Source organism: Chinchilla lanigera, unplaced genomic scaffold (assembly GCF_000276665.1).
Source record: "Chinchilla lanigera isolate Chin_1 unplaced genomic scaffold, ChiLan1.0 scaffold00068, whole genome shotgun sequence".
NCBI lineage: Eukaryota > Metazoa > Chordata > Mammalia > Rodentia > Chinchillidae > Chinchilla > Chinchilla lanigera.
This window is the reverse complement of record NW_004955469.1, coordinates 9,576,793-9,603,218: the sequence shown is the minus strand read 5'-3', so window position 1 is coordinate 9,603,218 and position 26,426 is coordinate 9,576,793. Positions and strand designations below refer to the sequence as shown.

The 26,426-nt window shown below is 43.5% G+C and overlaps 2 protein-coding genes across 3 annotated transcripts in view; one reads left to right on the top strand and one right to left on the bottom strand.

Moving 5' to 3' along the window:
• The window catches only part of Supt7l (suppressor of Ty 7 (S. cerevisiae)-like), a 32,332-nt gene extending 13,976 nt beyond the window's left edge, over window positions 1-18,356 (top strand). Inside the window, exon 6 of the transcript XR_001236980.1 lies at window positions 17,971-18,356. The gene's annotated coding sequence lies outside the window, so the exon portion shown is untranslated. The remainder of the gene's footprint in view (window positions 1-17,970) is intronic.
• On the bottom strand, window positions 644-23,151 carry Gpn1 (GPN-loop GTPase 1). 2 transcript variants are annotated; one of them, XM_005400514.2, is made up of 14 exons: window positions 22,991-23,151; window positions 22,223-22,316; window positions 20,115-20,154; window positions 19,270-19,336; window positions 18,358-18,395; window positions 15,761-15,839; window positions 15,458-15,552; window positions 13,468-13,513; window positions 12,827-12,973; window positions 11,735-11,817; window positions 10,196-10,235; window positions 8,407-8,497; window positions 4,186-4,293; window positions 644-1,608 (listed from the first exon to the last, which is right to left on the bottom strand). In XM_005400514.2, exons 1-14 carry the CDS (start codon window positions 23,099-23,101, stop codon window positions 1,523-1,525), a joined length of 1,125 nt encoding a protein of 374 aa, XP_005400571.1. In that variant the 5' UTR covers window positions 23,102-23,151; the 3' UTR covers window positions 644-1,522. The 2 variants fall into 2 exon arrangements, with proteins under 2 accessions (XP_005400571.1, XP_005400572.1); XM_005400515.2 differs by lacking the exons at window positions 19,270-19,336; window positions 20,115-20,154 and having other exon boundaries at window positions 22,991-23,080.
• Between the last annotated feature and the right edge of the window lie 3,275 nt (window positions 23,152-26,426).

Sequence of the window (26,426 nt, the reverse complement as noted above, 5' to 3'; positions counted from 1 at the left end):
TCTTACAATGGCTCTGATGTATAGAATGGGCAGCGAATGGAAACCCAGGGCATTTGAATAAAACACCAAGGATACTCCGAAATTAGTGCAAAGTATCAAATACAAACCAGGCTCAGCTCTGGAGTTTGTACCTGGCAAACGGTTGTTATGGTTGATACATTGTGTCAACTTGGGGAGTCCAGAGGTTTGGCTAATTGACTCAGCAGGAAGCCAGGGTTCTTACTTTGTATACATCCTGAGCCTGTGGAAGAGGAGGGCATGGAAATTATGTGAGAGCTACATGCCCCTTAGGTGGGGGTAGTCTGTTTACAATGTAAGGCAGGGAAAGAAGCTGCTTGCCGCCATTGCTCCCGTTTGCTGTGGCTGTTTGCTGTTGGGCTGCCATTCCCTGCTTTGCTCTTGTTGCTTTGCTATATAGAGCTGACAGCATAGGAGAGACCAATTTTGGCCTCGGAGCCAGCCAAGTATGGCCTGAAACCTCCACAAACTGTAAGCTAAATAAACCTTTCCTTCCTTCATTTTGGGCGCTGAGTATTTTGTCTCAGCAATGAGAGAAAAGTAACCAAGACATCGGTGCACATCACCTTAGTGAAACAGGTTTGGACATGACTTCAGGCCTCTACTGCACACAGTGACTCTTATCTGTGATTGTACAATTTTTTTTATTTGAAATCATGACAGGCTTATAACAAAGTTACAATTAAAACCTCTTTATCCAGATCACCATTTAAACAGGATTCTTCCTCAGAAATCACATGCTTGCCCGCTTTCTTCAGCAAACCTGGTGTCCTTGGATGAGCCACCTAGTGTGACACACATTTCATACCAACAGACTGGTCACCAAGAAGATCCTACTGCCACTCTGGACAAGCTCGTTTCCCCTCTCTTCTTTTGGTAGCGGTGGTGGTGGTGGCACCAGGAATCAAACTCAGGACCTCACGCTTGCCAGGCAGGCACTGCACCACTGAGCTAAATCCCAACCTCTCCACTCTCCCTTTGTGTAAGACAGCAACTCCGCTCAAGGGCACAATGCTGAGAGGCAGATGCTATGAATCCAGCCGATAGTCAAGATATGAGATGGTCATCAGGGCAGTAAGTTCTCTGCACTCCAGAAGCGGCAAGAGTACTTGAGTTCAAATGGTAAAACTTCAAGTTTTGGGCCTGAAGGAGTATCAGCTTCTGAGAGCAGTCAAGGTATCTTCCTTGCATAAATACAAGGGAAAGGCCAAGGCAGAACTGGCATCTCCTGCTTGCTTCAAGAGTCTTCTTTCCCCTAACTTCATCTGAGTCATGAGGTTTCCCTAAAAAGAGAAACTGCTATTCTGAAGAAAAAAATACTTTTACAGTGCCAGGGATCACCCCAGAGCCTCGTGCGTGCTAGGCAAATGTTCTACCATGGTAACTTGTTAACTCCCCAGTGATAAAATTGCTCATCATATCCCTCTATCAGAGGTAAGGACAGTTTATTCACATGAGGTCCAGAATTCAGGACTTCTGGAAACAAGTGAAGTTGCCTAAAAGTTTATTTCTTGTTTCTCTTCCAGTACTGTGCCCTTGATTCTTGCATAAAATTCTGAAATGCTGGCTCTTCATGGCTTTCCTCTGTAACTGCAAGGAGGAAAAGGATGTTTTTTTAAAACTTCAGACAAGCAGATCAGAGCTCCTGTCACCCATCAGAAGCAGTACTGTATTTCCGAGAAACTGCTCATTCCTCACAAAGAAAGCATCCCAGAAGCATGATGAACTTAGTAGCATGTTGCCAAAATGTACAGCTTTATAAGTGGGAGAATACCTCACTTATAAAGTGTCAGTTCACTGAGATCCCACTCTTAGGTTTTTTTATTTGTATTTTTTATTTTGTGGTATGTTTAGCCAAGAGAAATAAAAACATATCCACACGAAGACCTAGTTGTAAATGTCTATGGCACCTTTACTCATAATAGCTCAAATCCACCCAAATGTCAGTTAGCTGTGAATGGATAAGCAAATTGTAATACACGCGAGTAACAGAATATTACTCAGTAATAATGTACTACTGTGGTACTGTACTGATGAACATATTCCTATACTCCATGCAACAACATGAACAAAATGCAAATTGTGTGAAAAAAAAATCAAATATAAAAGACTAAATACAATGATTCCACTTACATGCTACTCTGAACTAAGTAAAATAGTTGGAAGAGAAATCAGCCAGTGGTTGCCAGTAACTACGTATTTAGAAAGGAAAAGCCCAAGAGGGCTTTTAAAGTGTAACAGAAGTATTCTGTATTTTGATTGTGATAATGGTGACATTTATGAAAACTCGTCAAACTACCTACTTAAAAGTCATTATTTCACTATTTATGAATTACATCTCTAAATCCAGCTAAATGAGGCTGAGGCAGGAGGATCTCAAGTTCAAGGCTAGCCTGGACATCTTAGCAAAACCCTGTCAAGTAAAAAGAGTTAGAGACGGCAGGTGTAGTGGAACACATCTGCAATCCAGCACTCAGGAGGGTGAGGCAGAGGAGTGTCACAAGTTTGAGGCCAGCCTAGGCTAAATTGTGAGTTCAAAGCCAGCCTGAAGTAGTGAGATCCTATCTCCAGAAAAAGGCTAGAGATACAGTTCAGTGTTCAACTCTCAAAAAAAGAAAAAAAGAGAAAGTATTAGATGCAGCTTACAGTCCATAATACTGCACCAAATGGAAAATGATCTCCAGACCCACCTTATCCTCACCCTCATAATCCTTCTCACTGGTTTAGTTCTCTGCTCAGACCTTCGTGTGCTTTCAGTGCATTCTTTATTTTTCCCCAGCACTAAGGGACTGAACACAGGGCATTCATGCTGAACTATATCCTCAGCCCATTTTTTATTTTTTGAGACAGGGTCTTGCTAATTCCCTGAGTTGCCCAGGCTTGGCTGAAATTTGTGATCATTCTGCCTCAGCCTCCCAAGTGCTGGGATGATGGGCATAAACCCCTACACCCAGCTCTTACACATTCTTACAACACTTGGGGCTGAAGATGTAACTCGGTGGCAGGGTGTGCTGTTAGCATGCATGAGGTCCTGGGCGCACAAAAAAAAAGTTGTTAAACTTTTTAGCTGGGCATAGTAGCACATGTCTGCAATCCCAACACTTGGGAGGCTGAGGCAGGAGCACTGCTGTAAGTCCCAAGTCAGCATGGGCTACATAAAGTTCATTCACAATCACCTGAACTACATAGCAAGACCCTCTCTCAGAAAAGAAAAAAATTTAATGTAAAAAAATTTAAAACCAACAAAATAGGTCATGTACAGGTACAAATTCCCTATGATGAATCTGATCATTATGTATATCTAAAATGTACCAATAAACTTAATTTAAAAAATAAGTAAAAATAAGAACATTAATAACAACAAACAAAAATCTTAGATTCTTTAAACTGAGAATGTAAAGATCAGAAGACACAAAACGAAAGGCTTGTAGCTAAGTGAGTACTAACCATTTAATAAGAAGGCAGAACTCTCAATATAGGAAATTTTGGGCAACCCATTCCGGACCCCTTCTGTCTATCTCTTTCAGACAGAAGCTTTCTTTCCCTCAATAAATATGTTCTGCTCTTAATCTCCGTTGTTCCTAAAATTCACTCTCCTATTTCAGAGAATGCTTCTAATCTTACTGGCTGACAATAGTTTTGTCCCACCTCATGCCCACCTTGTGAATTCCCATGTTTCCTACCTTGGACCTCTGGACCTCTCTCAGCTCGTGCATTTGCTCTATAAAAATCCCTAGAAAAGTCAGGGTCCTTGGCAACCCATTCAAGAGCCCTTCTGTCTCTCTCTCAGACAGAAGTTTCCTTTCCCCACTAACTTGACCCAAGGTCCCTCAAGTGAGTATAAACCATTTAATAATTTCATATTGAAGCTGGGCGTGGTGGCGCTCACCTGTAATCCCAGCACTCGGGAGGCTGAGACAGGAGGATCGTTGCAAGTTCATGGCCAGCCTAGGCTACAAAGTGAGCTCAAGGCCAGCCTGAACTGCATAGTGAGACCCTGTCTCAAAAAAAAAAAAAAATTTTCATATATACATTGCTGGCACTATATCCTTCACCTTCTCTTCCTCCTATCACTAGTCACAAGCTTAAGATCTTCTCTCAACAATGCGAAGTCCTGGGCGAGCAACACGGCTGTTCTATGTCCATGAGCCACCTCAGACACCTTACCTCTGTGATCAATGTCATCCGTGTCACTGTCAGCATCTTCATCCTCTTCATCCAACGTCCCTCGAGTGAGGATCAAGTCAGAAGGGTCCAGCACAGGAGATGTGCTATCTGGAGGGAAAACATCAGTACATGGACCTCTTCAAAAAGTCGATTCCCAATCAGTAACCATAGTTACAAACTGGCAGGATAAGTGTTCGTGATGTATAGAAATGCAGGCCCTTGCTGCTGCTTTTTTTTTTTTCCCCCCTCCGGTACCGGGAACCGAACTCACGACCTTGCGCTTGCCAGGCAGGCGCTTTGCCACTGAGCTAAATCCCCAGCCCGCTGCTTCTAACTGTATTGCTAATGTCACTTAAGTCTATAGTAGATCAGTTCACAAAGTGCTAGCATAAGCCCAGTAGTGCAAGGAGCCCCATACTTCCCTCTTAAAAAGAATACAAGACACTCAGTTCAGGAGGAGCAGTGTTCTTTTCACTAGTTGACACTCTGGAGGACACTACCGTATGGTTTTTCCCACAGAGACTCAATTCATGTGAGCAGATCCAGCGAGCTGGTAGCTCAGAGTGGAAGAACAGAGCCCTAGGAGGCTTCCTGGAGGATTCCAAGTTCAGAGAAGGTCTGAAGAAAGTACAGGGTGAAATGAGAGAGAAGACAAGCCAAATGTTTTTCAACGAAGGGAGTTAGAAGGCCAGGTGTGGTGGCCTATAATCCCAGCACTTGGGCGGCTGAGGCAGGAAGATCGTTCCAAGTTCGAGACCAGCCTGGGCTACAAAGTGAGCTCAAAGTCAGCCTGAACTGCAAAGCGAGACCCTGTACACCAATAGGTGGTGGTGTATAGACAAAAAAAAAAAAACAAAAAACGGAGAACACAGAAACAAACCATACAACTAAAGCCGTCTGATTGTTGACAAAAGGGCCAAAAACATACACCAGAGAGGACACCCTCTTTAACAAAGAAACGGTGCAGAGAAACTGGACATCCATGTGCAGAAGACTGAAACTAGGATCTTATCTCTCACTCTGTACAAAAATTAACTCAAGCCAGGCGTGGTGGCTTACTCCTATAATCCTGGCCCTCAGCAGGAGGATTGCTGTGAGTTCAAGGCCAACCTGGGCTACATAGTAAGTTTAAGGCCAGCCTGAACTGCATAGCAAGATCTATCTCAAAAAAACAAAAACAAACAAAAAACTGAATTCAGTGGCTCAAAGGCCTACATATAAGAGTTAAAACTGTCAAAATGCAAGGAGAAACACTTGATGTCACAGATACAGGCAGACTTCCTGAATTGTCTCCAATAGCACAGAGAATAACCAATAACCAAAAGTCAATAAACGGGACTACAGCAAATTAAAAATTTTCTGCACAGCAAAGGAAACAACGCAGTGAAGAAAATCAACACAGCCTACAGAAAAAATCTTTGCTAATCTGTCCAATTAATATCTAGAATATATAAAGAACTCAAAAATTTAAGGCCCTTGGAAACAGCCCAAATGCCCACCAACCAATGAATGGATAAAGAAAAACTTTTCTATACAATGGAGCACTACTCTGCCAAAAGAAAAACTTGAGACATTTCTAAGAAAATGGATACACCTGAAGACCATACTCTTAAGTGAAATAAATCAGATATATATGTGTAAATACCGCATTATTTCTCTGGTGTGAGAAACAAAGTGTAAATAAGGAGCAAACTGTATAACAGGTATTGTGAAATAGGAAGAAAATGTTCAAACTGGAAGAGGAAGTGGGCAGGGAACAAAAAAAAAAATGAGAAAAGGAGGAAAAAGTGGAAACAAAGCTTTTGTAAATAAGGTGGAGAAGAGGGATTGAGGGCGGGGAGGAGTTGGGGAAAAGAAAAGGAAGATATATCATGCACAGTTGCCAATTCCTTATGATGAAAGTGGTCATTATGTACATCTAAAATGTACCAATTAATTTATTAATTTTAAAATTTTTTTTTTTTTTTTTTTGCCGGTACCAGGAATCGGAACTCAAAACCTTTGCACTTGCCAGGCAGGTGCTGTGCCACTGAGCTAAATCCCCAGTCATTTAAATTAATCCCCTAGTCATTTAAATTAAAAGAAATTTAAATGACTATACACATACTTCCCTTAGGGGTCAACCGAAGTGTTTGATATTCTAAACAGGCATCAATCTCCTTGGGTGGAAGACCAAAACCTCACTCCTTCCCGGAAAGTCCTGGTTCATTCTATGTATGCTTGCTATGTAAGCTGCTTCCCCATTTGATCCCCTCTTAATCAAAATCACCTAAGCAACTACACTCATAATCTTAGTGGTTGACCATAATTTTGTCCCACCTGGTGATTTTTCCACTGTATCAATATTACCTAAGTGACTATAGTTGGTAATCTTATTAGTTAACTATAGTTTTGTCCCCCCTTATACCTGCCTCACCTCATGGTTTTACCTTAAAACTCCCTTGAGAAGTGAGCCACTTGGGACCTCCTTCTGTCCCTCTTAGACAGACGCTTTAACTTTCAATAAATGCCAAGAAAAAAAAAAACTTAAGGGGAAAAAAATCAAATAGTCCCACCAATAAATTGGCAAATGACCTAAACAGATACTTCTCAAAAGGAGTACTCTAACCTCGGTGTAGTGCACATACCAGTAATCCCAACACTCCAGGTACAGGAGGATCATAGGTTCAAGCCCAGCCTGGACAAATTAGAGACTATGAGGCCCTGCCTCAAAATAAAAAAGGGTTGGGGATGCAGCTCAGTGCAAAAGCCCTGGGTTCAATCCTTAGTAAAAAGGAGGAGTGGGGAGGTGGGGATGTAGCTCAGCAGGACAGCACCTGCCTGGCAAGTGCAAGGTCCTGATTTCAATTCCTGGTACCAAAAAAAAAGGAAGAAAGAGAAGAGAAAGAAGAGGATGGAGATGAAGAAGAGGAGGAGGAGGAAGGAGAAGAAGAAAGAGAAAGCAAAGAAGGAAGAGGAAGAAAAGGGAGAAGTAGTGAAAGAAGAATAAGGAAAAAGAGGAAGGGAGGAGAAGGAAGAGGATAAACGGCCAATAAGTGCTCAGCGTTTATAGCCACTAGGGAAATACAACCCTACAAAGCCATCTAACCCAGTCAGAATGGCTATCATCAAAAACAGCAAAGAGGGCCGGGGATATAGCACAGCGGCACAGCACCTTGCTTGGCAAGCACAAGGTCTTGAGTTCGATTCCTGGTACTAAAAAAAAAAATACAGCCAACAACAGCTGGGCAAGGTGGCTCACTCCTAGAATCCCAGCATTCTCAGAGGCTGAGGCAGAAGAACCTCGAGTTCCAGGCCAGCCTGGACAACACAGTAAATTCAAGGCCAGCCTGGACTACATGGTAAGAATGTGCCTCAAAAAAGTAAGAAGTAAATAAATAAATACAAAAACCAATAAATGTTGACAAGGATGTGGGGAATCAAATCAGTACAGAGGTTTCTCAAAAACCTAAAACTAGAACTACCATAGGCCCAGCTATACCACTCTGGGATGTTCCCCGAAGAAATTAAGGCCAGCATACTATAGGGCTAATCTAAGTACGAATGACTTCCATTCTGGGAAAGCATTCATAAGTCAGATCACTCCTGTCTCACAATATGTGTCTTATACACCTCTGACAAAAATATACAGTGTAGAGTACAAAAAAACCAAATGCGAGGTCCATTTGTACCTGTGAACATTTACAACTCCAGTGTTCGTAAATCGGGGATTTACTGTACCTGGTCACCCACATTTACGGCGGCACAACTTACAAGAGCCAAGATATGGAACCAGCCTAGGTCGTAATCAACGAACAACTAGATAAAAAAAATGTGGTGTCTATGCACAAGGGAGTGCTATTTGCCCATAAAAAACAAAATTATGTCACTTGCAGAAAAATAAATGGAACTGGAGATCATCGTGTTAAGCAATATAAGCCAGACAGTAAGACAACCATGGTCTCCCTAGTAGGTGAAGTCTAGAAAAAAACAATGGCATGGAAAGAGAGGGACTATTACTAGGCAAGAGGAAGGAGAAACGGGAGGGGGAAGGGAGTGTTAGAGAAGATAATGGATGGATATGATAAAAATGTTACATGTATGAAGGAAAAAAATACATTGAAACCCAATGTTTTATAAAATGAATAGATACTAATAAGGAAAAAAAATTTTTTAAGTATATCCTCTCAAAAAAAAAGTACACGCCCCTTTTAGTTCCAACACCAGAAGCCTGCCCAATACCTTTGGCGGTGCCTGCGTCCAAGGCTACAGAGCCCATGTCTTTCCGAAGGCGCTCCAGCTGTTCCTTTTGCTGCCGACTCTGTGCACTGGCCTATATGCAGGGAAAAGGTTAATATGTCATATTAACAAAGGAGCCCCACTGGGGGGGTAGGTCTGTGGTCGAGTATGTGCCTAGCATGTGCAAAGCCCTGGGTTAAATCCTTAGCACTGAAAAATGAAATTACAAAGAACCAGACTAGATGCCAGGCTTCTAAGTGGAGAAGAAGAATCACATAAATATGGGAAGTTCATGAAGGATAGCTCATGGGAGCCAAAATACTAAGCAGTGTGGGCCCAGATCATAGCACAAGTTCACACCAGGGGACTCTCCTTGCTGAGTTAGAAGGTTCCGAAATTAGAAAAATATATCCCAAGAATCCTCAAGGACACCTAGCAAGAGGCTCAGTGTCAGAGGACCCAAAGCAGACTCTGAGTCTGAGGGCAGGACACTGACCATTTGGGACAAGACTTTTGAGCCACCTCTCTATTCCTAAAATACTACAACTAACCTTTAAACAAATCTTAGAGTAGCAGAAAAGGTGGGGCATAAGAAAGGCTTTGTATGCCAAGCGTGGTAGCACATGCCTGTAATCCCAGCACTTGGGAGGCTGAGGCAGGAGGATAGCTGAGAGTTCGAGGCCAGCCTGGGCTACAAAGTGAGCTCAAGGCCAGCCTGAACTGCATAACGAGACCCTGTCTCAAAAAAAAAAAAAAAAAAAAAAAGAAGAAGGGCTCTGCACAATAGGAAAAATCTGATTTCTGCTAATTCAAATGCAAGGAGGAAAAACAATTAAGGGACCACTCTTCATAAAGAACATGCAGACAAATTTCCAAATTTAAATTAACAAGTACTTGAAGCCATATATAGTGGCATGGGTCTATCCTCCCAACCAGGAGCGCTGAAGTGGGAGGATCAGTCGAATCCAGGAGTTCAAGACCAGACTGGAAACACAGCAAGAACCCATCTCAGAACACACACACACACACACACACACAGGGTATTTAAAAGACACTGAAATTTAACTAGTTATATCTCAGTAAGTGTATGAAAATAAAAAACAATTAAGTTAAATAAAGTATACAGCCAGGCATAGTGGCCCATGCCTGTAATCCCAGCACTCGGGAGGCTGAGGCAGGAGGATCGTTACGAGTTCAAGACCAGCCTGGGCTACAAAGTGAGCTCAAGGCCAGCCTGAACTACATAGCAAGACCCTGTCTCAAAAAGACAAAAATAAATAAAAAAATAAAATAAAGTATATAGATATCCAAAACATAAGCATTTTTTTTTTTTTTTTTTTTTTTTTTCAAAACATAAGCATTTGTCAGACGGCTTGAAGTGCTGGTTTTGTTTGCTTTTTTGTTTTATTTTTGGCTTTTTTGAGACAGGGTCTATATAGTTCAGGCTGGCCTTGAACTCACTAGGCCTAGGATGGCCTTCAACTCCTGGTGATCCTTTGTGTTCACTTTAAAAGACAAATTGTTGCCGGGTGTGGTGGTGCACACCTGTAATCCCAGCACTCGGGAGGCTAACGCAGGAGGACTGTTTGAGTTCAAGGACAGCTTGGGCTACAAAATGATTTAAAGGCCAGCCTGAACTGCACAGTGAAACCTTGTCTCAAAATAAGACCAACCTGGGCTAGCATGATCCTTCCCACAATCCCCACTTCCCGAATGCTTGAGACTACAGGCCTGTGCCAAAGTACACAGATTTAGGTTTTTAAGGACCCTAAAACACAGTCTTCTTTCTTACCAGTGATTTCTTCAGGCGTTCATATTCAGGACGATACTCCCTGGAAAAACAAACACTCTTTAACTGTCTTTGCTTAGTAATCCAACCTGCCCACTCCCACCCCATCACTTCTATTTCTTTAAGACTGACAACAATAATAGATCTGACTTCACTGAATATCTGATGTAGAAAGTGTTGGTCACTGAGGGAGTTTATCCCTGTGGAGTTCAAAACCAAGGCACTCGCCCCACCCAGAAAATTCGGGAAGGAGACGAACTCCTGACTGGTGGGCTACACAGATCAGCACTGGAGACACGTGACTGGAGCAAGCGCTCAGTATTCACTTGAGGTGAACAGAAAAGGACAGGCCTGTGTTGCTCAGAAGTTCAATGTATGAAGAATTTGAGCAAAAACCACAAAAGGATGCAGACTGGAGTCTATTCTAAGGTTCTGCTAAAAGGAAAAAAACAAAAACAAAATACCTTGCTTGATGAACTAAATGAAACGCTGTGTCTGAAAACTACAATGTAGTTGTCAGGATCCAGCAAAACATGAAGCCAAAAGAGCATGCTCATGCATGGGCTGTCAGGCCTCCGCCCTGAGCAGGCCGGAGCTCTGCTCCTCTTTCTTCTAAGTGGAACTGCACTGTGAACTATGAAAATAGCTGGAACAACCATCCCCTGTGAAATATGCTTACTGCGCATCAGAAACTACAATAAGGACATTACAAATATTTCACTAAGAAACTCGATGAACCTAGGGCCAAATCCAGCTTACGTTTCTGCAAATAATGTCTTATGGGAATGCGGCCATGCCCTTCCCCTCCGAACTGGCTGCAAATGCTTTTGTCCTACAAGAGCAGAAGCCCACAGCTGCCCTCAAGCCTCAAACTGGCTCTCTACATAAAAAGTCTGGTGATTCCTGCTTCTTCATCCCTCAGCACAGCAAGGATTTGATACTTTGTTTTTTCTTTTGCAACCCAAGACCTTCACATTCAGCTACATCCCCGGCTTTTATTTTTTATTTTGAGATAGGGTCTCACTGAAGTCACTAAGTTGGCTAGGCTGGGTTTGAACTTATGGTCCTCCTGCCTCAGCCTCCCAGAATGCTGGGCTTACAAGCGTATGCCACCAAGCCTCTCTTGATACTTCTATGCTTTTGTTTTTCGGTTTTTTTTTCTTTTTGGTACGGGGAATCAAACTCATGACCTCAAGCTTGCCAGGCAGGCGCTTATGCTGCTAGACACTTCTATGCTTTAGAAATGTTAATGGAATGAATGGAATAGCTGGGCATGGTAGCACATACCTCTAATCCTAGTCCTTGGGAGGCTGAGGCATGATGGTGCATTCAAGACTAACCTAGACTACACAGCCAGACCCAGACTCAGGGAAAAAAAGAATGAAAAGTTAAGGAGATTTGCTACTCCTAAGTGTGGTCAGGTTCAGTACACATATACTCGGCATGTACACAACAGACACAGTAAAAACCTGAATGCTTTGCTAGCACATCAGCGCTGTGGTTGCTAAAGATGCCATGAATAGAAAGTTCCTTCCCCCTCACCTTTCATATTCTTCTGCAGCACTGGTCACCTGCACCATAAGCTCATCGAAGCCGGTGCCCAGAACAGCGGAGACGCCCACCACCTGCCAAACATCACCATAAATCCCACTGGGGAAACTAGTAAATATTTTTCCATGTTATGTATTATTTTGGTCAAATGTCATAAAATTGTCACAGAAGAAGCATACATAGTTTGGGAAAGCCCTGGCAAAAAGTAAAGCTAAAATAGAACAAACCAGCATACGTAGTCAAGAGTCATGAAAGTAAGTCTACAGAACACAAAGATATGAAAAAGCAAGCTATAATTGGGGCCAAACAAGTAGCAGGACTTATGATCTTCTCCCTTAAAAACTAAACCAGCTGGATGTGGTGGCTCACACCTGTAATCCCAGCACTTGGGAGGCTGAGACAAGAGGATCGCTGTGAGAACAAGGCCAGCCTGGGCTCCACAGAGAGTTCAAGGCCAGAAAGTATATAACAAGACCTTGTCTCAAAAAAAAAAAAAAGAAACTAAAAAAGAAACAAAAGTAACCCAAACCAAACCTTTTCTGTTCTCTCAATGTTCTACCTGGGCAGTCAGCCTACTCGTTGCATTCCACACTCATGCTTCCTTCCATAAACCCTGCCTGCACAGCAGCTACCCTAAACTAGATCATAAACACTAGAAAAGTAGGATCTGTGTGTTACTAGGGACTGAACCCAGGGGTGCTCTACTATTGAGCTATTGCCCCAACCCTTTCTTTTTATTTGAGACAAAGTCTTACTAAGTTGCCCATGTAGGATTTAAACTTGTGATCCTCTTGCCTCAGCCTCTCAAAGTGCTAGAATTAGAAGATAGCTAAGGTCAGGGCTCTTACTTATCTTCTGAATCTGTCATTTTTTGTGTCTTCTTTTTCTCTGCTGGGGGTCAAACCCATGCTGCACATTGGGCAAGGGCTTTACCACTGAGCTACAATTGGTTCCATGGGTGAGAAGGCTTCAAACGTCACTTTTCAGAAGATAATAAACTTCCTTCCTGAATGAGGTTCAGGTCAGTCCTGAGGGCTAAGAGGCTACCTGGAAAGACTCTCGGGGTGAGCAGACAAAGCTTACCCTCAGCGAGCTGTAAAACTCATCTAACACCAGGCTCATGGAACGCGTGAGGTTACTGACGTATGTAGTTTCTTGATTCAAGGCATCTTGGAAAGCCTCAAAATCCTGCATCCATTCCACTGCAAAGCTGTGGTCGATGATGTCTGTCTGCACCAGAGAAAAGGCAGCTATCAGCAACCAGAGATGAGGTTATGTATCAAACAATGCAAGACTTTTTTTAAATTAAGTGGTGACATCAAAGAGCTTATCATCCATGTCTGCATTTTCTTTCTCTGCCTCTTCCATCCTCCTCCACTTCAACAAATTAAAAAATTGGGTTTTACTGTTGTTCTCTTTTATGGCCACTTCCCATACATTATCAGTCCTTTCTCTGCTCACACAGCCCTGACGCAGGGATAATCAATGCACTGTGCTCGAGGGGCTACTCTATCTGTCCTAAAACACCCGGCATGAAGGTCAGTGCTAAATGACCATTCCACTGAACCAACTCTATTTCCTGGAAGTGCCCATGACTTTGCCGCATGCAACCTGAACTAGCTCTCCAGCACGTGATAGATTCCTTCCCACCCAGCCAAGCCTTCTTGTAATCAAAGGTTCTGCTGAAAAAGATTATGCTGAAGTGACAAGAAGAATCCACTTACTTTGTTCATGGCTACAATGAAAGGCAGCTTGGTTTTGTACAGGATGCTGAAAATCAAACACAGAGACTGTATTAGTGCAAGCAGTAAACCTTTGCTTGCCTGGGGTCAGTCTGCTGGGACCAAGTAGAGAGAAGGGCAACAGACTCAGACTCACAGTTATGCATTTTTACATGGCATTCACAGTCTGCTGTTCCTAAGAGGAAAAGGACTGAAAATGTCAAGCCGACAGCAACAACAAAAAACTGTCACACACTCACTCATTCTCACGTCAGCTAAGAGTGCTCTGATACTGACTTGTGTGTGGATGTGTGCATGCGCGTGCGCTGCTTTGTTTGGGGGTTTTTGGCGTTTTGGAGACACGGTCTCATTAGTTAGTTCAAGCTGGCCTTGAACTCACCATGTTGCCCAGGCTGGCTTTAAACTCACAGCAGTCCTCCTGCCCCAGCCTACCAAGTGCTGGGATTATGGGCATGTGCCAGGACTAGCCCTAGTTTTTATACTTTACAAAATAGCTGTCCATTTTCCAGGGGCAGAAATGAACATCTATTGAATACCTATTGTTCCAGGTAAGCACTTTTATATCTATTACAAGTGTAGGGGCACGCCTGTAATCCTGGCACTCTGGAGGGTGAAGCAGCAGGGTTGCTGCGAGTTCAAGGCCAGCCTGAACTACACAGTAAGACCCTGTCTCAAAAACAAAAAGAAAAATTGCAATGTAAATATATCCAACTTTCACTTGTCAATTACACCTCAAGAAAGCTGGGGAACAAAATTATTTTATAATCTGTACATGGTCTCACACCGCTATCATCACAGTACTCTGGGAGGCTGAGGCCAGAGGATTACAAGTTTGAGCCCGACCTGATCAACTTAGTGAGACCTTGTCTCAAAGTTAAAGAAAAATGGGTAGGGGCTGGGAATGTAGCCCAGTGTGAAGGCCCTATTCAATCTCCAGTACAGGAAAGAAAAAGTTATTTTACAGACTGAAACTTTTTAAATTTCTCCTAGGTTTATTGAGATATAATTGACAAAAAATGGATCTATTTAAGATGTACAATGCAATTATTTACAAGCAGATCTTCCCCTTTTTTTTCTTTTCTTTCTTCACTCATGCATTCACTGGGGTGCTAGGGATTAATCCCAGAGCTTGTCCATGCTAATCCTGTGCTCAACAGTTGAATTACTCTCCGAGCCCCCCAGGATGTTTTGTGGAATGATTACCACAATCAACCTAATCAAATAAGTGTCTTCTAAACAACACATAGTAATTAGATCAATCATGAGATTTCCATTTGGATCAGGCTTTCCTGTATCCAATGAGAAGGGACAACATTCCTATTGATATCACAAGACAAATGTTGGTGGTGGCTTTTGTGTATCCTCAAAATTAAGTTCTCTGAGCTTTCACAATGGACTGCCTTTCCTGCGGTTTTGGGTTTTTTTTTTTCAGTAGTGGAGTTGGGGGGCTGGGGATTTAGCTCAGCGGCAAAAGCGCCTGCCTGGCAAGTGCAAGGTCGTGAGTTCGGTTCCCGGTACCGGAGAAAAACCAAAAAACCAAAAAAAAAAAAAAAAATCAGTAGTGGAGTTGAAGTCAGGGACACTCTATTACTGAGCTACATCCAGCCCTTTTTATTTTTTACTTTAAGACAGAGTCTAGCTAAGATGCTGTGTAGCCCTAGCTGGGTTCAAACTTGCAACCCTGTTGCCTCAGCCTCCCAAGTGCTAGGATCATAGGTGTTTGCCACCACATCTGGCTCTAGACCACCTATCTGTATGAGAAGCCAAGGAAGGAAGATCAGAAGGTAAAGAATGAGAATGCTAACAGCACATGCATCTCTGCTCGTCTGACTTCTCCAACGCATAGCCACTCAACTGACTGGCAACTTGGAACGAGCACAAATCCAAAGGTACACAGGATTCACAAACAAAAAGGAGAGAAGAGGAAGCCCCATTCCTTGATGGAATACTGTGGCCACCAATAATCAGTTACCTGCAGGCGTACAGCATATTGGACATGAAGGTCACTGGGTTAGTACTTCGCGATGTGTCCATCACGTAGATAACTACTGTTGGAAATGAGGATGCCTAAAGCCACAAAAAAATTGAAGGCTTGGTCAGAGAGCTCATGCCCTGGCCCCATACTCCTTCTCTACCTCCCTGAACAGGGAAGACCATTTCAGACAGGGAGTTCAGGCCTCTACAGCTCCCTCCGACAGACAGTTCCAGGCAACTGAACAGATACTAAGCAGGTCTAGCCCTCAGCTACTCTCAGGAATGAATCTGGAGCACTCACCAGGGCCTCGGTGATGATTGTCCCAGAAGCTGACCAGGTGAACACTTCAATCTGTCCAGGTGTGTCAATCAAGACGTATCTGTGTGCAGAGAGACCATTAAAGAAGTGTTAGAGTTGTGGATTACTTAGAAGTATTTCATCACGCAGAACGGTAAATATGCCAGCCACAGTGAGGCACACCTATGATTTCAGGGACTCTAGAGGCTGAGACAGGAGCATCACAAGTTGAAGGCCAGACTACACAATTTAAAATAAAACACAAAGGGCTAGGGATGTAGTTCAGTGGTAGAGTGCTTGCCTAGTATGGCCCTTGGTTCTATCTCCAGTACCATTAAATAAAAAAAGCAAAACATCCACTCAATATCTGCACTGACGGTGGACTTCCCGCCATGCCCTTAAACTGCATACCACATTCCCAGACATTGTTCCCTGACAATATCCACGCTAAGGACCAAGAGTAGCAACTATGAACTACTGAAAATGCTACTGGGAAAGTGTGACAGTACAGAAGCACAATGCATTAAATTTGAGAGATATACAAACCAGAAGGTAAAATCCTGGGACAACATCTGGCTGCTTAGGGGAGAGGGAATACAGAGGGAGAGCTGGAGGGGCACGGGACTGCCAGGGCATCTTCCTGAAGTGATGCCAGGTCATCTTCCTAAACTTCCTGAAGTTCTAAAATTGACATCCAGGTACAGTGGTGCACACCTGTAGTCCCAGGCCTTGGGAGGCTGAGGCAGGAGATCACCTAAGTTCAAGGCCAGCCTGGGCAATGTAGTAAGTTTAAGGCCAGCCTGAACTACACAGTGAGGCCTTGTCTCAAAAAGTCAAAAACAAAACAAATAAATAAATAGAACAGATTGTGGCAATAGTTGCACAATTCTGAGAATGTACTAAAAGCCACTGAACTGTACATTTTAAACAGGGGAATTAGATAGTACATAAATTGTACTTCAGTAAATTCTTTTTTTTTTTAACATGGGCAACAACAGCCTAGGGTTGTAGACCAGTGGAAGAGTGTGTGCTTGGTGCATACAAGCCTCTGAGTTTGATCCCAGCACCACACAAATAAATAAACCAACAAATAAATAAACAAACAAACAAACCAGCAGCTGGCCAGGTCTGGATGACTTAGTAAGACCCTGTCTCAAAACGAAAATTTTAAAAAAAGGGCTGGGGATGTAGCTCAGTGAGAAAACTCCAGGTTCAATCCCCAACACAACAATAAAAGAACATTAACAAGTGCAGTAGACTGTGGCGGATGTGGCTGGGGCTACATCATACTGCTGGTGGAAATGAAAATGGGGCAGATGCTAGCGGGTGGGGGAAAGGGAAAGCAAGGAATGACTGCTCATGTATGGGGCTTGGGGGAACAATGAGAATGGCCTAACATGAGACAGTGGTGATGACTGCACAAGCTAGTGAATGTACAAAAGTATTACATTACACATTTTAAAAGACTAAGTGAATTTTATTGCAGTGAAGCTGCTATTTCCTTCAAAAACAACTACCTCTAGTATAATGCCATGACTGTAAGAACACTATTACACATCCTCCTCCAATCTTTGTGCATATACAGAAACACAGAACGCCAGTCATGGAAAAATGAGATACCATTGCTAGCAGAAATGAGAGTGACCACTTTGTCTTTTAAGTATTGCATATGGTTTTAGTTCTTTACAGTGAACATATATGCTTTTTTAAAAATTGCCTTTTTTCTTAGAAAAAAACTGATTAAAAACTTAGTAATAGTTACAGATGGATAGTAATACTTTACATTTTGCTACTTTTCAAGTTGAAAAACCATTTTCTCTAAATCATATAAATTACATTCAGCTAAACAAGGGTTATAAGGATATTCAAGAGGATTTAATGCCAACAAACACAGTTTCCCAAAAGAAGGCTGGTAGATACATGAATAGGGACATCTCAAAATACCTCCAGAACTGCAAGTGGTGGCACATGCCTGTAATCCCAGCACACAGGAGGCTGAGTCAGGAGGATCACTGCAAGTTTGAGGCAATCCTGGACTACATAGTAAGTTCAAGACTAGCCTGAACTATACAGTGAGACCTTGTCTCAAAAAACAAAATACCTCCAAAGAAATGTAAATTGCCAAAGTAATTAGGGGTGGGAAATACTACATTCAGTTCTGTACTCTATAGCATCTTAATAATTTAGTCATTCACTTTTTCTTATTTCTACAGGCTCCACCTCAATCAGCATCTACAAGATGCCTACTTCTTTTCTATATTTCTCCTCATGTTTGCTGCTCTTATTTACAAATATGATGAGGACAAGGCATCAAGAGTCAGGCTTCTACACAGCCACATCGGTACACAAAAGGACAGATGTACCTGATCAAACCTGGTAGCAGAGAGTGAGTGAGGTCACTGTGCAACCATTGGGCCCAAGTCCATGTCTAGACACTCAGTTGAGGATGTACACTTGATAGACTGGATGGTAAAGTTCACCCCTACGTATCAGTCACCCAATAGTCTTATACCCTTTCTGGTCGTGATGGAACCTGAAAACCTATCAAAGGCCTGGAAATGTGCAGAATAATAAACAGGTGTTCAACTGATGTGACTTACTTGGAAGTGTTCTGGGCTTTCTCAATAAATTTCATCACCTAAAAGAAAAAGATGCCAGTTACAACAGGATCTAAGGTCACCAAAAGATCACGGGGTCCTCAGCAGGTTGGCCTGCCTTCGAGGCACTATCATCTGCTGACTCTCCATGTTCACAAACTAAGGACAAAGACTAAAAACCTCACTGAGCTTTGAGCCAGAGGCACAGCAGCCACTTCAGTAGCCCTGCAACTTCCTGGGCAACAGTGCAAGGACCAAGGAGCTCGAAACTTAACTTGTCACTGTGAAGTCAAACCTTTTGGCACTCTCATGAAATTTTTCTTTTCTTTCTTTCTAAAGACTCAAATGATTCCCCTTCTTTGGCCCCCTGGATAGCAGGGACTAGCAACGCATTGCTATCATGCACAGCTTTGGTCAATAGAAACAGTAATGGAGTGGCATCACAGGAAAAAAAATGTAAAATCAAGCGACAGAGAAAACCTAGAGGATGACAAATACAGAAGGAAAAGGAGATCTTTCTACGCCTGCTAAGCCACCCCAAGCCTGTCTCCCTGCCACAAACTCCAGGTAAAACCACAGCCCCATATGAGAAAAAAGAACCCAGAGCTCTTGTATTTTTGGTTTCGTTGCAGTCACAAATAGTAAGCAGGGCCGGGGATGCAGCTCAGCAGCCCAAGTACCTGCCTGGCAAGTGTAAGGTCCTGGGTTTGATTCCCAGTACCAAAAAAAAAAAAAAAAAAAAAAAAAAACTAAGCAAAGTATCTCACAACACAGTCTCCATCTCAGCCTACCAAGACGCCTACTTCTTTTCTATATTTCTCCTCATGTCTGCTGCTCTTATTTACAAGTGATGAGGACAAGGCATAGAGTCAGGCTTCTACACAGCCACATCAATACACAGAAGGACACATGTACCTGATCAAACCTGGTAGCAAAGAGATTCAGTGAGGTCACTATGCCACCATTGGGCCCAAGTCCATATCTAGACACTCAGTTGAGGATGTACACTTGATAGACTGGATGGTAAAGTTCACCCCTACGTATCAGTCACCCAACAGTATTATACTAGTGTTCCACTGATAGACATAGGCACAACCCAATCCTTGACAATCACAAAACCTTAGCCTCAAAGAAATTCGTTAACTGTCAAGGTCTTGCTTATTCAGTTTTCATTTTAGGCATGGCTAGCCAAGATGAAAAAAGCAAAGTGACCAAAACATACTTTACAAATGTATTCGGCAGTGACACCCGACTGGCTTTCCTCATTACAATCAGCTTTGTAACACTCCTTGCTCTCATCATTACCAATCAAGCAACCTGCAGGTTAGAATTAAGGATGAGATCTGCCTCCATGGGGAGTATACACGTCACACAGGGTGCACTAATTAACCTCACTACACGTACTCATTCTGAGTCTCCCTGTCTGAAGAGGCAGTAAGCACAGAATGTATCAGTTCTCCAAGGAAACACCACACTGTGCGACCCAGGCAGCGGTAGCCTCTCTCTTCCCAATGAACTGGTGACAACAGCCTGAGGTGGAGGGACACAGTAAAAAAACAGAGATCACAAACTGACATGGTATTTCTGATCACTGTAATACCTCCCCTCCATTCATCTAACATTCTCCTAAGAAATTTACTGCAATCAATCCTTTTGCTTATCTATTTCAACAAGGTAGGCAAAAATTCTCAAAGCCATAAAATACAGACAGCAACTAGCAAGGAACAACTCAACACCTTAGTAGACCCTGAAAAGGATACTGTTTCATGACTTCTTTATACTTCACAGTGTCACGAATATCTGAAAAAAAGAGAAAGAATTAACTACAGACAACACATGAGGAAAAAAATTGTTTCAAACCCTCTAACTTTAGTGTCCTAAGCCAACAAGCCTTGACAGCAAGAGCAGGACAGTTTCCACTCTTGGTATCACAACTCCTTTCATATTGGTTTTCTTTCTTTCTCTTTTTCCTTTTGAGACAGAGTCTTGCTGTGTAGTCCAGGCTGGCCTTGAACATGTGGTGGTGATCCTCTTGCCTCAGCCTCCCGACTGCTGGGATTGCAGGCATGCACCACCACACCTGGCTTCATGTAGGTTGTTTTTAAAAAAATTTAAGTAAAGTTAACTGAATTGTGATAGAAGAACAAGGAAGACCATGAGGAGAAAGACTAGAAGGGCAACAGGTGTCCTATAACCACTTTCCCTGCCAGCAAAAAACTAGCCCGAGTCTATTAGGCTTCTCTTGCCAGAATACTCTTCTATTAACTTCGTTTTTCCACTGGTTTCCTCCCATATACAAGATAACAGCCACGAAACTCATGAAACATGTTAGGCTAGGAATACTCAGGTTATGATACAGACAGTCTGAAACAAGGTGAAAGGTGCTGTGCACCCTAAATATCAGTGCCGTAGGCACAGAAAGGCAAGAAAAATCAAGAACAGAAGACCTATTTCTTATCAATTTCATCGCTGTGATAAACCCACCACAGACAGGCTTCTTAAAAATCTGAGTCAGGCATGGTGGTACATGTCTGTAATCCCAGTACTCTGATAGTCTGAGGCAGGAGGATCACAAGTTTGCGCCCAGCCTGGGCAACTTAGCAAGGCCTTGTCTCAAAATAAAATATTTTTTTAAAAAAGGCTTGGAACACTGGGCGTGGTGGCGCATGCATGTAATCCCAGCACTCAGGAGGCTGAGGCACGAGGATCATTTCGAGTTCGAGACCAGCCTAGGCTACAAAGCAAGCTCAGGGCCAGCCTGAACTGCATAGTGAGACCCTGTCTCACAAAGACAAAAAAAGGCGAGGTGGGGCGTGAGAGATGTAGCTCAGTATGAAGGTCCTGGGTTCAATCCCTGGTATAAAAAAAAAAATCTGTCCAATAGTATCTACCTAAACATATCCACCAGTCTGTAAGGTTTCCCTCATCAACTATTACAATTCCATCCTTTAAGTGAAAACATGGGAAATATTTTCTCAAACTCTTCTCAAAATGTCTGCTTAATGATTTTTTCCTTTTATTGTCAGTGTGGTGGCACATACCTGTAATCCCAGCACTAGGGAGGCTGAGGCAGGAGGACTGCCATGAGTTAGAGACCAGCCTGGGATACACAGAGAGTTCAAGGCCAGCTTGGACTACATAGTGAGACCCTGCCTCCCCCAAAAAAATCTTCCTTGTATTACTATGTCAGAGGCACAAGAAGCTTAACAGAATCAAAAAGTAGTGACAGGGCTGGGGATTCAGCTCAGCAGTGAAGCGCCTGCACAGCAAGGGTGAGGTCCTGAGTTTGACTCCCGGTACAAAAAAAAAGTAATGAGAAAGGAAAGGATTAGCACACAGTGATGGCCTGGAAACCAGGAAGCCTTGATCCTATCAAGAATCCAGCCTAATCCCAGCACTAGGGAGGCTGAGGCAGGAGGACTGCACAAATTCAAGGCCAGCCTCAACTACACAGCAAGACCCTGTCTCAAAAAAAACAACAACAATGAAAGAATCTTGACACTGGAACACACCCATTTTTAATCATTTTTCGAGTCACAAACTCAAATCTGATTCATATTGGGAACCTCTCTGAAGAACAAGGCAAACGTCCACAGGCACACCCATTTTCCCACATAATTTTGAGAGGTAAGGGGGAACGGGAATAACACAAAGCAGTGTAGGAAGCGGAGGTAGTAAAGAGAGAAAATGAGAATAGGATGAAGGCTGTTTAGGCAATCCAGCAAATCCAAAGGATATCAAAGTAGGGCAATTTGTAAAAAAAAAGAAAAAAAAAAAAAGTAAATAACTGCAGGCACTGAAAATTGGCAAAGATACAGGCTTTCCACTCACTTCGGGGCACTCCTAAATTCTGGGGCACGCTACTCACCAATATTGGCAGGAAAGGGAACTTCATGTACAGCTGGGTCCAGGTTAATCACATAAGGCGGAGAGCTTTGGCTATGCAGGTGCCCCGTGAGCCTCTGCAAAAATATGGGGCGTTGCAGAGGTAAAAAGGAATTGTCAAGGGGTCTGAGAGAACTCCTATTTCGTCATGACTTAAGATTTTGGCACTACTGCCTTCTACTTAACATATCCACCCACTCTGTCTACACTTAACTCGGTTTAAATGTTCCCTGTGTTCACCATCCTTTGACAGAGCCTCCCCGACTCTAGATCATTTATCTAACTAACTTTCTATGTATTTCTTCCTACTTCCGTCACTAAAATGTCAACTCCAGGACGACGGGAAACTTGTCCACATCACTTGCGCCGGCTCTCCAGGGCTTACAGCATGATAGGCACGCAAAAAATAATTCTTTGACAACTCTTCCCCGAAAACCCATGTCACCTTGTCCCATCTCTAGAATTACTCACAAGCCCCAGGCTTCGGACAGAGGGCAATTTTATCAGCGAAAAAACTCAGTACAACGTAAACTGTTCAAAGCACGCAGGGAGGAGGCGCAGCGCACAGCCTTTACTGACCCTTGTAGGGTCCGAGGCTTCGCACACCGAGGAAGTGAGTTGAGAAGCCCCCAAAAGCTAGAAGCCTGGACGCTGCAAGTCTCCAAACACCCACCTACCCTTGCTCCCTGGCCTTTCGCCCGCCGAAGGCAACCTCTCAGGCACCCTACTACGCCCGCGCTGTTCACGTTACCTGTACAAAGGTGGTTTTCCCGGACCCCGCCATTCCCAAAACCAACAGACACACGGACGGCCGAGAAGCTCCCGATTCCGGGAGCTCAGCCACGCTCCCTTGAGCCGCCATGTTTCCACCAGTCCCGCCCACACCACCATAGAGACGTCTTCCGGCTAGAGAGACTTCCGCTCCTTTCCCGGCCTAGGAGGTGCCGGCGCTTCCAGCGGCCGGAAGCCAGGCTTACACCACGGTGGGGACGCCAGGTGGCGCTGTTCTAAGGGTCTGACCCGACTGTGGCCGGGTCGTGCGGTGGTTGGGAAGCTGGGGACTGGTAAAGCGAGAGGAGGAGTAGAGGTACCGGCAGGAGGACGCTCACCCGCCGGGGCTAGGACCTGCGAGGGACAACGCCCTGGGTGTCAGTGGGGCGAGACGGGATCCCCAGCGCGGCGACCCGGCGGATCCCTGACACCGCGCAGGCGAGCTCGCATCCTCCCCAGAGTTGGGGGGAGCCGCGGGGGCGGGCCGCTGGGGCTCCTTTGACGCCTGGTAACCCGCAGCTGCTGCTGACGGGTCCTAAGAACCCCATGCGTTTTAAAAAGTGCTGTGTTTTCTTAATGTGTCAACATTGCTTACTCAGCGTTTCTGCAGCCTCCCGCCACCAGGAGTACCTTAGCGCGCACGAGGTTCTACAGGGAGGAATATATGGTAGTAAATACGATACCACTTTTTTTCCTGTGTCAAAGCCCCGACTTTTTATAGAGCTTTTACTTTTTTAAGTCTGGCCACGTAAATATCCGTTCAGTGCGGGCAACAGATGGAACAAGAAGACCCATTTTTCGTGCTACTATGAGTCTGGCACAATTGCCGTTTTTAGTACGTTCCTTCTATTTGATATCGTCGAAACTAGAAAAGAGAGTCGAGTACGTTAGCTGCTGCCTCCGATTTATTTCATGAATTCGTGAGCTGGTCAAAGTCACGTTATTCTCCTTGAGGTCACCCCGCCATTAGATGAGATGCTAGTACCCTTTCCAGGAAGATGCGGTTTTAGAATGTTTATGCCTAACAAGCCAGTGAAATACAGCATAAAGGTGCAGATTTCAGCTGACGCTAAGGCTCATTATATGCTAAAGTCAGAAATATACGCTGGTGCTGAAGTAAACACACCTAATCCACACAAACCCACCTTATCAAATGCCACAAGAGTTGTTCTAAGGCTTGTGGAATATATTGAAAGAACTAAAAGAAATATTACCGGTGACAACTGGTATGGTTCAGTGGAACTTGAACTTAAAAAGAAAAACCTGACTTTGTAGGCACTTTTTAAAAAAAACAAAAGAAACCCCAAATATCTGTATACACACAAGATAGTTAAGATAATTGTACTACTAATTTCTATTGGTTTGTTGAAAGGAACAGTTAATGCTTAATTTTTTATCAATTTTGCATGCCTATATCTGGTCATCTGAACAACTACTTTGAAGATAACAATATGCAATATAACAACCATTATTGATTTTCTGTCATCTTATTTTGAAATTCTGTATCGTTTTTAATGTTATTTATTCTCTTTAAAATAAAAAAAAAATAAGAGGGCTATAGCACCTCGATTTTTACCAAATAGAAAATAAACTGTTCATTAAATGCCAGTATCTTGTACTCTGAGTAACTAATTTAAAGATAAGCTCTGCACAGTGGCAATATCGTAGCCAATGAGGTTTATCAGTGTGATTATTTCTAATTGAAACTTAAGGATAAAAATATGCAATGTATTAGCCATTGTTACCTTCCTACTATCTTGTTTTGAAATTTTAGGGTTTTCCCTTTAAAATAAAATTTAGGGCTGGGGATATAGCTCAGCAGCACAAGCGCCTGCCTTGCAAGCACAAGGTCCCAAGTTTGATTCCCGGTACCAAAAAAAAAAAATTAAATTAAATTTAAAAAAAGAAAAGCAACTGTTCAGTCATCAGTATGTATTTGGATTTTCTGCTACCCGCACATGTTTCCTATGTACCAAAAAAAAGTAAAAGTGTCATATTAATATCAAATATGAGCCAGGCTTGGTGGCGCACGCTTGTAATCCCAGCACTTGGGAGGCAGAAGCAGGAGGATTGCTGCAAGTTTGAGGCCAGCCTAGACTACACAGTGAGTTCAAGGTCAGCCTGAAGTACATAGTCTCAAAAAAAAAAAAAAATAAGTTCAAGGCCAGCCTGAACTATATAGTGAGATCCTCTCAAAAAAACCCAAAATAACAACAATAATAATGATGATGATGATAATATGAAATATGCACCATGGCAGTTCTGTTGACAGAAATACCAAAGAGCCTGAAATTATTCACTTTTATAATAAAACAAAATCTGGAGTTGATGCTGTAGATGGAAAATGTGCCGTTGGCCAACGGCAATTATTTATACCATTTCAAATGTCATGTTAATTCCCATGTATTGTACCAGTTTGCACAAGGAGGTGAAATAATAGAACATTTTGATTTTACTAACACCCTTGGGATGAGTTGAGGAAAATCTACATTCATAATGGCCACTAAAAAAGTGCCCTTAAAAGTACAAAGACTTGTAACAGAAATTCTGGGAACAGAGATTCCTGTTATAGATAGAGCCCAGAGGACCTAGTGACAAAAGCAAAAGATGCACCTTATGCCCCAGCAGCGAGGACAGAAACTGCTATCTACGGTGATGCTTGTAAAATACCAATTTGTCATCAGTGCCGAGAGAAACTACCATTTTGAAAATGACTTCTTTTTAGCTCACCGGCAAAGCGCCTGCCTGGCAAGCGCAAGATCGTGAGTTCGGTTCCCGGTACAGGAGAAAAACCAAAAAAAAAAAAAAAGAAAATGACTTTTTTGTTACAAATACTTATATGTTTACAAAGAAAAAAACTGTATTTTTTACCTTTATAAAAAATAAATGTATGGGTCCTGAGGACGCCTGTGTAGTACGCATGAAGCTAGTGAGTCGGTAGCTGCGCGGTAAACAGCTGGGGGCTGCACGGAGCAGCCGCGGGGCGGAGTGCGGCCTCCGGAGCCCCTGCGCCCCGAGGAAGCGCGCGGACCACGGGGTGGCGCCCGGGCGGGAAGTCCCCGCGACCGCGCGCTGTGCCCGCGAGCGGCCGACCCCTGCCACCAGCGCGTGCTCCACGGTCGTCACCGTGTGTGACCTACAGAGTTCGGCTAGTGAGGGCCCCCATCCCGAGAGCCTGTGAGTCCTGAGGGCGCGCCCGACTCCCCCGAGGGGCTCTGGGAAACGCGGCGAAGGTGCTCGAGGAGCCCGGGAGTCTTCCTGCACCCGGCCGCCCAGCCTTTCCGCGGCCCTCGGGAGCCGCTGCAGCAGAATCCGGGAGTCATAAACACTGAGCTTCACACCCAGACGGCCACTTGTAAGCGTTTATGTGTGGTGAGGTCATTTGAAGGCTCTGGGCCGGCTTTCTCCTTTGGAAA